We start from the raw sequence: 11661 nt of genomic DNA, 5'->3' as shown, positions 1-11661 counted from the left end.
TAGTGTAGCATGTCGTTCAAAATTATGAAAAAAACGTCATAGTATAGCATGTCGTCCAAAATCATGAAAAACCATCATATGTCATCCAAAATCATGAAAAGACGCCATTATATAGTATGTTTTCCAAAATTCTAAAAAATAACATCATAGTATAGCATGTCATACAAAATCATGAAAAAAACGTCATAGTATAGCTTGTCATACAAAATTATGAAAAAAATGTCACAGTATAGCATGTCATACAAAATCATGAAAAAACGTCACAGTATAGCGTGCCACTCAAAATGTCATTAAAATGTTACTGTTTATGTTCCATGCCTTTGTGTTTTGTGCCCGTCTGTTGTTTCAGCATGCAGCTGATCCACATCCTTCCTCCTCAGCGAGGAGTATGAATGAATGAGGGAGGAGCAGTGCCAGTGGGCCAGAGGGCTGTGACAGTTGTGTGTTTTCAAGACGTAGGTAACAAGGAAAAGTTTGTCATAGTGCGGTGATATTTGGTTGGCTGTGATTCATCTTTTCTTTTTTGTGTGTTTCCTTTCTACAGATGATCTGGTTCCCTTCTTGAGCTCGTTTTTCGTTGGTGGTCCTTTCTCCCGGCTATTTGTTTTAAACAAACTTCCTTTAAACCAGCTATTTGTTTTGCTTGCCTTTTTCCTTTTTTTCCCCCTCTGTTTCATTGTGTTACTCCTCCCTAGACCTCCAGTGAGGACGTGGCAGTTTAGTATGCCACTCGAAATGTCATAGTGTAGCATCCCATAAAAATATCAAGAAAAAATCCCATAAACATGTGATAGTATATATATGCCATGAAAAATGTGATGATATTTTTATTTAAACAGTCATAGTGTAGTATGCCAAGTCCCTCTGTAACACACACCTTTAATCTCTGGTAGTATCCTACGAAAATAAACTGATGTGACACATTTTGTTTTTTCTGAACATTTTATTGGTTTTCAAAAAATGAATAAAGTAAAAACAAAAAGACATTTCCTCCAAAATAATTTCAATGTTGAGGAACTGGACGATTAAAACTGAGGAAAACTCAACCAGGGGACGGGCGGTCACAGTGACACCTCACACCCTCCCTGCTCCCCTTCCTTGGCCAGCGGAGGAGTCGGGGAGAAGCGGCTTTTAATATATGAGATAAAGCGACGGGAAAGCAGGAAAAAAGGAGGGGATGAGAGAGGGGAGAACATCTATTTTCAACAGTAAAAACACCAACTATGAAAACAGAAATTCTTGTCGGGAACTCTAAGCGTTGGCAACTTACTAACCTTTTCATAATGAGCGAGGACAAACTCAAGAGTAATAAAATGACTATTCTCTCTTTATTCACATGAAGTTAAATCTCAATCCCTTTTCATTAAAGTAAATTTAAGTGGCCATCTCCCTTTTAGAGCAGACCTCTTTCTGAAATAAGGCATCAGTTGTGCTGTCAGCTGAAACTGTGGCAGCAGGAGGGTCATACGTGCATTCAGCTATCACAAAATGGGCGCCCCGAACATGGCTGCCAGACAACAATAGTATGAAGGTTCATCAGAGGGCTGAGGGAGGGACAGGGTCTCTCCTTCTCTCTGGATGTTACTGCCTACCTGCTTTTTCTCAAGGGGCAACATTTATACAGAGATGCAGATACAGTATAATGGCAGCACAAAGATTACAGGATAAATACCAGGCAAGCCAATGTCTCACTGTGTGTGTGTGTGTGTGTGTGTGTGTGTGTGTGTGTGTGTGTGTGTGTGTCAAGAGCCACAGAGCAGCGGTAAACAGTGATATGTTCTGAAGGCTGCTGAGAAGGTGGAAGAACGCAGGAGAGGGTGATCAATAGCAGAAGGGTGGAGGGGAGGAGGAAGTGCAGGTCGTGATTGGCCATTTATGTGAAGGTCAGCCCCGCTTCGTTGTAGACTTTGAAGACCTTCTCGATGGCGTTGACATAAGCAGCTGTCCGGAGGTCCAGACCCAGGTTGTACTTGCTTGCTGTGCGCATGATTTGCTAGAAAAGGCAGAAGAGAACATATTATACAATCATGGCTGACAGCAATTCAAACATCTCTGATAGAAAGCCTTGAAGGACAGAGCTGCTTCAGTACCATTAGCAACCAACTAGACTAGAGCAGGAGTTGCTGACTTGTGCTTGCTGACGTTNGCACTAGGCTAATTTATACAATGTAAAATGCCCTGCAGCCCAAACACTCATAATGTACTACTTGCACACTCATTTTAAGTGCGAGGTGAATGTTTCATCTCAGTTTATTATACTGGATAATATGTTGACTGCTCACTAAAACAGGCTGGACTGTGTTATGTTCTGTGTGATCACTTACCCGGGCAGATCTCTCCATGGTGTAGGCCAACCCAGAGTGAACAATGTCCTTCTCAGAGGCACCCTGCGAAGGAAGGTGAATGTTAATGACAGCTAATTTGATATCATATATAAACTGAGTAGGTGGGTGATGCTGAGAGCTTTTGTCAGTGTCAGACTTTAGAGTGCGAGCCAAGTACGTAACAATGCAGACTCGATATAAATAAACTCCCAATAAAAGTAGGGGAAAAAAATCATTCTTTCAGTTTTGACCAGCACTAATCTGATGTTACTCACAGCAACTCTGGCCTGGAAGTCAGCGGTGGGTACGATGGGAATGGGCCCTCCCTGCTTCCCAAACTTCCTCTCTAAACTTTCCTGCACAGACACTAGAAGGGAAAGAGAAGAAAAGAGGAAATTAAAGAGACATCAAAGACATCTGTTGTTTCTGGACCATGACAATTACCAGCCATCTATCTAATAATGCACAATGTCTCTGTCTGTCTGTCTGTCTGTCTGTCTCTCTAGCCATTTCTCAATATGCATTCTTGTGCGGACTTGTGTTCGTGTGGACTTGTGACACGTCATCAGTCACAGCCCAAGTACTGTTCCAATTCAAAGTTCACATCTAGCCAAGTTCAGTCCGAATGCCCGGATGTGTTCTCGCCACACCCATTTCACCGGGGATGCGTCGGAGCAGACTTGTGTGGACTTCAGACAGCCAGGTATCCCAGCATGCATTTTGCAACAATCATCGGAAATAGCAAGTGAGGGAAAGGCGCACAATTGTAAGTCGTAATTACCGATATGTTACTGTTGTTTTGTCACGGAATGTAGTGTTTTCATGCGTAGTTTAAACTTCAGACTCGTGGTCGATGTATTAATATAGAGCACAGTTGAATGTGAGGTCCTGTGAGATGACAGCGGTGTCAGCGCTCATAGATTATAAACGTGTGTATGAGCGCTCAGGCTGCCCCACCGAGAGCAGCCTCTCTCAGGTAGTCCTTTTAAATTCATCGCTGATATCTCTGTAGTGGTTAAATATGAAATGTAATTCGTTTGGGGAATGTCCAATGGGCAACATTCAGTCTCAGTATATAAGATATATTATTATATTATTAAATGTTGTAACATTGTTAATTTAATTGTTGTTCTTTGTTTGTATTCTTTTGCTTATTTATGTGTTTTTACCATTCAATAATGATTTTAAGAATTTATTGTAATTTATTTATTGTATTTAAAGATGAATTGTATTTATAAATATATATAATATAATATAATATCATATAATATAATATAATATAATAAAGTATATCCGATTCTGATTTATTGTAGTATTTATTCAACAGCATTTTTAAATATTGACTATCTGATATGAATTGTATACCTGAAGTGGGGCTGAATAAACTTTTCCTCTTCACATCTGACCTGTTTGATCCCATTTATATTGGTGAGGACAGACTAAATGACAAACTGCTGTCAGTGTAATCCAGTACAGTTCAACAGCACCACAATCTACAACTCAACACTTCAATATAATGTTAGACTGAATATTAAACTGCTTTTGTTTTTGTGTATCAAGTAAACTGTCAAGTCTACATAAAAATGCAGACAGAAAGCATAATGATGAGACAAATGCCGTGATGGACAGTAACTAAGTATATTTACTCAAGTAGCTACTGTACTTAAGTACAAATTTGATGTACTTGTACTTTGGGTATTTCCATTTTGTGCTACTTTATACTTAGAGGGAAATACTGTACATTCTACTCAAGCTACATTTATTTGATAGCTATAGTTACTTTTCAGATAGTTGTTTTATATGTTGTAAGTTTCATATTTACAAGTTGATGTGTGTTGTTATACATTAGACTAGTACAACAGTGAAAGGTGTTAAAATTAGTTCTACCATGACAACATTTAAATGCTGCTCACATGTAGCCTACATGTAAATTGATCAATCAATACTCAATACATATTCATGTTTGATGGTTACAACACTTGAAATTGGGTCACTCTGCATAATGAGTACTTTTAACTTTTCATTTTAAGCAGGCCTACATTTTGCTGACAATACCCAGATACTTTTACTCAAGTCAGATTTGCAGCACTTTTACTTGTGACTGAGTTTTTGTTCTTTGTTGTGATATTACTACTTTTCCTGGGTACTTTGTTCACAACTGGACAAACATCAAACAATAGAGACATGCAAGCATAGCACGTCTCCTCCTCAGCCTGCAGGTACAGCAATCCTGCTGCAATAACTGCACCAAGACGCCTTCTCCGATCCATGCCCATTATTAATTTATTTCACACTTACAATAACCACCAACTCTCCACAAACTTTCCCCCTGCACCTGGCTTTTGATCACACATAATCAGAGGCCAGGTGCGGGAATTGGATGTAGATTAAATATGATCAAAAGCCAGCTGCGGGGAAAAGGTTTTATAAGACAATTTAAGAAAATATTTTGGCTATTTATACGTTTTTGTGTGTCAGTTATATATGTTGAAACGTTATGTTAAAAACATATACATATTAATTTCTTACAATGACAATTAAGAAGAAGGAGAGGGTGTTTGCGCTCTTGCTACAAGTCCAAACAAAAACTCACATCAGGTGCGTAGGCCAAAAAAATGTCAAGAAGACACCAGGAAAAGCTTGCACACCTATCACATAAATGGAATGTTCACGTCCACAAAACGGTCTTCAATTTGACGACTCATTTCTTCATTTAGCTTGGTGCTTAGCCTGCAGCTCTTACACTTTGATGAGAACACTAAACCATGACAGTTCATCCAGCTCATCCAGTTTTACAACTTGACATATTTTGTTTTACAGGATATGACCTGTATGGTAGAAATGATGATGCTGTTTCATGATTGGCTGTATGTGAACAAGACAGTGTATAAATGAAAAGGAGGTCTTATCTCTTGGACAGACACTTTACATCATCTGACACCAACTGACGCTGAATTTACAAAGGGACATCACCCAAGCTGAACTGCCACAGACTCGGTAAGAATAAGTCTGTTATCATCTGTAAATTATTGCTGACAGAATTGATCATGTACAGCAGAAGGCACATTTCACTGGAGGGGATGCCAAGTAGGGCTGTGTATTGATAAGGTTTTAGCGATTCCAATTCCTTATCAATTCTCTTATCAATTCTCACTACGGAAAAATAAGTACTATGTGACTACAGATATAGTAAAAAAGGTTTTATTAATATAAAAATAATTTACAAGCTGGGTTGGACAGAGCTGGGCTGGGCTGGACTAGGCAGCAGGACAGGGGCAGGGCTGGACGTAACTGAGCAAGGCAGAACATGGCTGGGCTCTGAGTACACAATATCAATCAGAATTCAGTAAGAATTCAAGTGAGAATAATGCAATCACTGAGATCAATTAAAACAGTCACGATGTATCAAGTAAGAACTATCAGAACATCATGAATTATCAAGTGAGAACAAACAGTTCAGTGAAAGGAAATGAGAAAATTAACCATTCTTTTTCAGAAAAATGAGCTGGTCTGCTTTGTCAGCAAAGAGGCTGGATCTTTCTGGGCTTAATGTGTCTCCAGCTGTGGAGAAGACCCTCTCACTTGGGGTAGAGAATGCCTGGACACAGAGATAGGTCGCAGAGATAGGTTGCAGCCAGACTTGACAGCAGTGCTGTCAAGTCTGGCTGCAACCTATCTCTGCGACCTATCTCTGTGCATTGCCAAGTGCTGGAGACAGTGTGGGTTTCAGGAAGCCAATCACTGGCATGTATTCTGGGAGTGTCCAGTGATCAGGCCTCTCTGGACAGAATTTCACAAAGCACTAAAAAAGATACTTAACTCTGATCTTCCTTTGCAATTCTCTACATTATTTTTAGGATGTATGGATTTTAAGGCAAAGCGTTCTGACAAATATATGTTTGGTTTTTTAATATCAGCTTGCAAGAAAGCCCTCACAAGGCACTGGTTGTTTCCTGAACCCTGCACAATAGAGGAGTGGACAGATATTGTAAATGATATTTATATTATGGAAAAGATTACCTTTTTCACTTCATTTTCAGAAGAATGTGTTCATTAAATTCTGGGCAAAGTGGGTGATATACGTACGGCCCTTAAGACTTGATTTTGTGGAGTTATCATACAAAAGACCCTGTGATGTTTAATCAAGCAAACCTTATTGACTGCTATTCTTTTTTGTCTCTTTAATCCCTCCTCTAAACACTAATGTGTCATTTAAAAATGCACTAGCAGCCTTGTCAGTCATGTATAACAGCCACGTAGATTTCACCTTGTGACGTAATATCTGCTTGTGCGTGCGTGGTCATGAACATACGTGGACACAGCAGCACGTTGTTGTTTTTTTTACCTTTAAAAGGTTAATATGCAATATGTGGCAAACAGAAGAAATGAGTGCACGTTTACATATTCGTGTCTATAGGCCTAAGCCCCACATATGCCCATAGACCCTCAATATTTGTTTAACGGCGCTGTTTTAAGGTCACTGTCATCAATCTGTTTGATCATCTGCTTAAAAAATCCAGTAATATGTCCTGTTGTGACTAGGGGTGAGTTCGTGTACAAAAATCTCCAAACATTTAGAGTGGATAATTTTTTTCGTGTAAACGTGTACACGGGTTTCACCGCTGGGTGGTGGTATTGCTTTATACCAGTAAAGCCCCAGTTATCCGAATACCAACCGAACGGGCCATTTAACCAACGCGCCGTTTTAATAGAACGGAGCTCATAGGCTACTGGGGCGTCGCTCGCCATTCCGAAGGGTCGACATTCCAAAAATTAATTTCCATTTATCGGAGTGGCGGCCCTTCCTCTTTTTTTCAAATGGTCTGCCATTCTGAATTCTGTTCCCTGAAAAACAGGTCATGTCAGCCTGAATTATTTGCGTGTGTCCCCGGTGAAAATCACTGACATGCATGGGAAATACGGCTTCTACAGGCTCACCATAGCTTACTGTCAGGACTCAGGGACCAGAATTCAGGATGGCGGACCGTCGGAATGGCGATATTTCGGAGTGGTGGCCTGTAACCAGGCTACTGACCTGTTGCCAAACCCGGTCTCACACAATTTCTTGTCATATTCACTGTCTATCACAGTTAGTCAACAATTAGTATCAGCCCCCTCTCCCCTAAAAAAACAAACAAAATGTTTTTCGTGTACTAATTTTTCATAACCGTTTATGATCTCAAACACGTGTACACTCACCCCTACTTGTGAACAACGATTTCACGGGGAGTTTGGGGAGTTCTCCCCTGAGAAAATTTTGAAAATTCATGCTGCTAAATCCTATTTTCATGCAATTTCATACAGAAATAGATAACAGATAATAAACAAGTGCATTACATTAGGCTACCTCATCATGTTCTTGTGTAGTAGGACGCCTATTAAAACTACTCTCTTCTTCTTGCCTCGTTTTTTTCTTAAAGACTCATCTAACAAAGAGGTTTTTTCATCATAAGTGTGTTTTAGTTATTCAGGCAGGGCACATGGTTTCATAACACAGTTAAATGTAAATTTGTCTGCAATTTGCTTACCTTGGTACAATTCTCACCAGCAATGTATCGACAACAGGCGACTTCCACGCTATTTACTTCAGTGATTTTCACACAGGTAGATTTGTTATACTATGGCTAGGTTAGACTTCATAACGTCTGTATCTGATTGCAAATCCTGATGTGAGGTTTGCCTTGTGGCTTCAGGAAGCAGCTGTAGAGCCGGAGTATCTGCCGTCCCGCTGAGAAATCCAGAGCATCACAACGCCCAGAGAAATACAAGGTATAACACCACAGAAGAGTGGGCACTGAATGTGTTGTGCCATTTATCAGTAGCATGTCAATTTGTAAGATATAATGGTTCTTTTTTTGTTTTAAAACAGATGGCTGCTGGCCGTGTCGCTCGTGCTTTTGAATACACCGGGAACGAAAGGGACAGGGCAGCAGTCAGAGACAAAACACTGCGTGGCAAAAAAGACACTCTGTTTTATGATACAGGTGCTGATGATCAAAGCTACCTCACGTTGTACAGCACACGTTTTATAGAATGGCTGGATACACTGAAGCAACAATACTCTGAACTTCAGGAAACTCAACAGGATGGTAAAATCATCCTTCAGTCCAAGGAAGGTATCATACATTTATATCCTACTGTAAAGGCTGTGGTACAAGGCCGACAACTGATGGAGAGGTTTGAGGAAGATTTTCAACAAATGAAGCAAACGGTCAGGCCAGGCTCTAACAATGCTAACAATAGAGCTCGTCCTTTTGTGTTCCGTGGAGCACATACAAATGAGAAAAAACGTCGGCTCAGAAACAGGAGACTGCAAAAAAATCACGACACTTTGTTTTTTTGTACTGCTGTCAAAGATAGGGTTACTACAAGATGGAACCTCATGTTCTTTAGCATGCTTGTAAAAGAATGGCTAGGTGCAATGCAGCAAAATTATCCTGAACTTAGGCCGGACACACCGAACAATATGATCACACTCAAGTCTGATGTAGGTACCATAAGCTTATATCCTTATGTAAAAGTTGTGGTAGAAGGCAAGCTAATGAAGAGGTTTGAGGGAGATTTTCCACAAATGAGACAAACGGCCCAATCAACTGACTTATCAGCAGCAATGGGAAGGTTAACCTAAACAATGAGGAATAACATCGTGATGAGTCAGAGGGTGAGGGCACACTTGACACACCACCCAACCCACCAACTGAAGAGAAAGAATGCCTGATGAATAAGGAGAGAAACTAGAATTACCGCCTCGCTGTTGTTTGCCTCCACGCACCAGTCAAGTTTCTCTTACAGTGAAAACATGAATGCTTTACAACCACTGCCCCCACAAAGGCATAAAACACAGAATAAAACATTATAAATAGCTGATTCTTAAAGCTTTATCCTACTACTTTATTTTAGGAATATGTAATTGGGTTGTAAAATCTATTACATATTGTTTTCTGATTTGTATTTAGTTTGTAGGGCAGGGTTTCTCCTGGGTTGTGTGTGAGTTTTATTTTGCAGTTTTTCAGTTCATAGCAATATAGATGCCTTGACATGGCGACTTAATAGCGTATGGGGAGATTCTTATAAACATTGGTGCTCATGCATACAGGGGAAATTTGTTTTGGTGTTTATATATTGTTTCAGAATGTGTCACAGAAATGTCACGATAATGTATCTTCTGATTGTGTTGTATGACCTCAGCACACTCTGGTCTGTCTGCAGGTTATAGAGGAAACAAAGAGCAGCCTTGTACTCACTGAGCAGGTGGTAGTTTGAGTCCCTCTCATATTTGAAGGTCAGTCTTCCATAGCTGACATGGTTGAGATTCTTCAGCCACTCGAAATAAGACACTGTGACACCGCCAGCATTCAGGTACATGTCCTGCAGGATGAAACATCACAAACTCATCAGACCTCTGGCTGTTTGATCTCTACCCTCTCTGTGTGTGTAAGATTATCTTTGATTAAAAATGTCCTCTGTATTGTTTTTAAGATCTGATTTGGGGATTTTTTTTTTTCTTTTTTCTGTAAATGAAATGTTTTTGGGGAAAAAAAATATTTGTGTGATTGAAATGTGTTTGAAGAAACATGTAAAAGTGAGCAGAGGACCTCAATAAAAATCTATTGAGTACACAATGAAGGCTTGATCGTTGTTTACATGACTCTCGCGTCTTGTTTTCAGAATAATTTACTCTGCTTGTTGTTTCCCATTCATGGTTTAGTGTGTATTTTTTGTTTTAACATTAAATATTCATGACCAGATACGCAACAATCCAATTTAAAAGTTAAGGCAAACACACTCTCAGGTATTATTCATTAGGAGTTTGGGGTGTGGTTTGATCAGAGTAGATTGACAGTGCTGGACACAAAAGCCAGCAGCTCCGATAACTGTCATCAGATTTAGGGTCAAATGTTGCTCATTCCTGCCTGGGGCTCAGGTGTGTGTGGCATCACATTTCCACCCACATCACAGCAGCGACACAAGCTGAGACTAAAAGAGAAATGGTAATTCTTTCATGCAAAATACCTATAAAAAGACTAGTCGACTAGTCTGAAAAAGGAAAACACTCAGGAAACAAGTCAAAATTTAGCACAATATTTGAAGCATTGTCCCAAAAATAGTGTGTGCATTAAGAGCCCTTTGAAGCCTTTAATCACAATCCTCAACAACCATGTCAGATTTTAAATGCTGCTGAAGTACGAGACACTTTGCGCAATGCGGTATGAATGTGAACATGGCGGCAACTCAAAAGTTAACCACTACAATAACATCTAAAATAAATAAACTGCCTCTGAAATGTGGGGCACATTGAACCTTGATGGCAAGTCACTTTAAAGTTAATAAAACATCTAAATTATAAATAAATTCCAGCTGAAATGAGAGGCATTTTGCTCCGTGCAGTATGAATGTAAACCCTGCACATGTCATCCATAGTATGTCGTCAACAATCGTGAAAAAAACGTCACAGTATAGCTTGTCATCCAAAATCGTGAAAAAACGTCACAGTATAGCATGTCATCCAAAATCGTGAAAAAAACATCACAGTATAGCATGTCATCCAAAATCATGAAAAAACGTCACAATATAGCATGTCGTCCAAAATTCATGAAAAAACGTCACAGTATAGCATGTCGTCCACAATTCATGAAAAAACGTTACAGTATAGCATGTCGTCCAAAATCATGAAAAAAACGTCACAGTATAGCATGTGGTCCAAAATCATGAAAAAACATCACAGTATAGCATGTCGTCCAAAATCATGAAAAAACGTCACAGTATAGCATGTCGTCCGAAATCATGAAAAAAAACGTCAGAGTATAGCATGTGGTCCAAAATTCATGAAAAAAACATCACAGTATAGCATGTCATCCAAAATCATGATAAAAACATCACAGTATAGCATGTCGTCCAAAATCATGAAAAAACGTCACAGTATAGCATGTCGTCCAAACTCATGTAAAACCGTCACGGTATAGCATGTCGTTCAAAATCATGAAAAAAACGTCACAGTATAGCATGTCGTTCAAAATCGTAAAACAAACGTCACAGTGTAGCATGTGGTCCAAAATCATGAAAAAAACATCACAGTATAGCATGTGGTCCAAAATCATGAAAAACGTCACAGTATAGCATGTTATCCAAAATCATGAAAAAACGTCACAGTATAGCATGTGGTCCAAAATCATGAAAAAAACATTAGTATAGCATGTGGTCCAAAATCATGAAAAAACGTCACAGTATAGCATGTGGTCCAAAATCATGAAAAAACGACACAGTATAGCATGTCATCCAAAATCGTGAAAAAACGTCACGGTTTAGCATGTCATCCAAAATCGTGAAAAAACGTCAC

The 11661-nt window shown here is 39.4% G+C and overlaps 1 protein-coding gene and 2 long non-coding RNA genes across 3 annotated transcripts; 2 read left to right on the top strand and 1 right to left on the bottom strand.

Annotated features, from left to right (window-relative positions):
- The first annotated feature begins 349 nt into the window (after positions 1-349).
- On the top strand, positions 350-1238 carry LOC126387196 (uncharacterized). Its single transcript, XR_007569612.1, has 2 exons — positions 350-455; positions 545-1238. It is a non-coding gene; the product is annotated as an uncharacterized LOC126387196 (long non-coding RNA).
- Positions 924-9736, bottom strand: LOC126387194 (glutamate dehydrogenase, mitochondrial-like). The gene is made up of 4 exons (XM_050039741.1): positions 9569-9736; positions 2600-2691; positions 2325-2387; positions 924-1993 (listed from the first exon to the last, which is right to left on the bottom strand). The coding sequence occupies exons 1-4, from the start codon at positions 9687-9689 to the stop codon at positions 1874-1876; spliced, it is 396 nt and encodes a 131-aa protein (XP_049895698.1). The 5' UTR covers positions 9690-9736; the 3' UTR covers positions 924-1873.
- Positions 4997-9562, top strand: LOC126387195 (uncharacterized). The gene is made up of 3 exons (XR_007569611.1): positions 4997-5321; positions 8018-8093; positions 8194-9562. It is a non-coding gene; the product is annotated as an uncharacterized LOC126387195 (long non-coding RNA).
- Positions 9737-11661: the final 1925 nt, after the last annotated feature.

The sequence above is a fragment of the Epinephelus moara genome, unplaced genomic scaffold, assembly GCF_006386435.1.
Source record: "Epinephelus moara isolate mb unplaced genomic scaffold, YSFRI_EMoa_1.0 scaffold2722, whole genome shotgun sequence".
NCBI classification, from domain to species: Eukaryota; Metazoa; Chordata; class Actinopteri; order Perciformes; family Serranidae; genus Epinephelus; species Epinephelus moara.
Note: the sequence above shows the minus strand (reverse complement) of the source record. Positions and strands in the feature narration are given on the sequence as shown.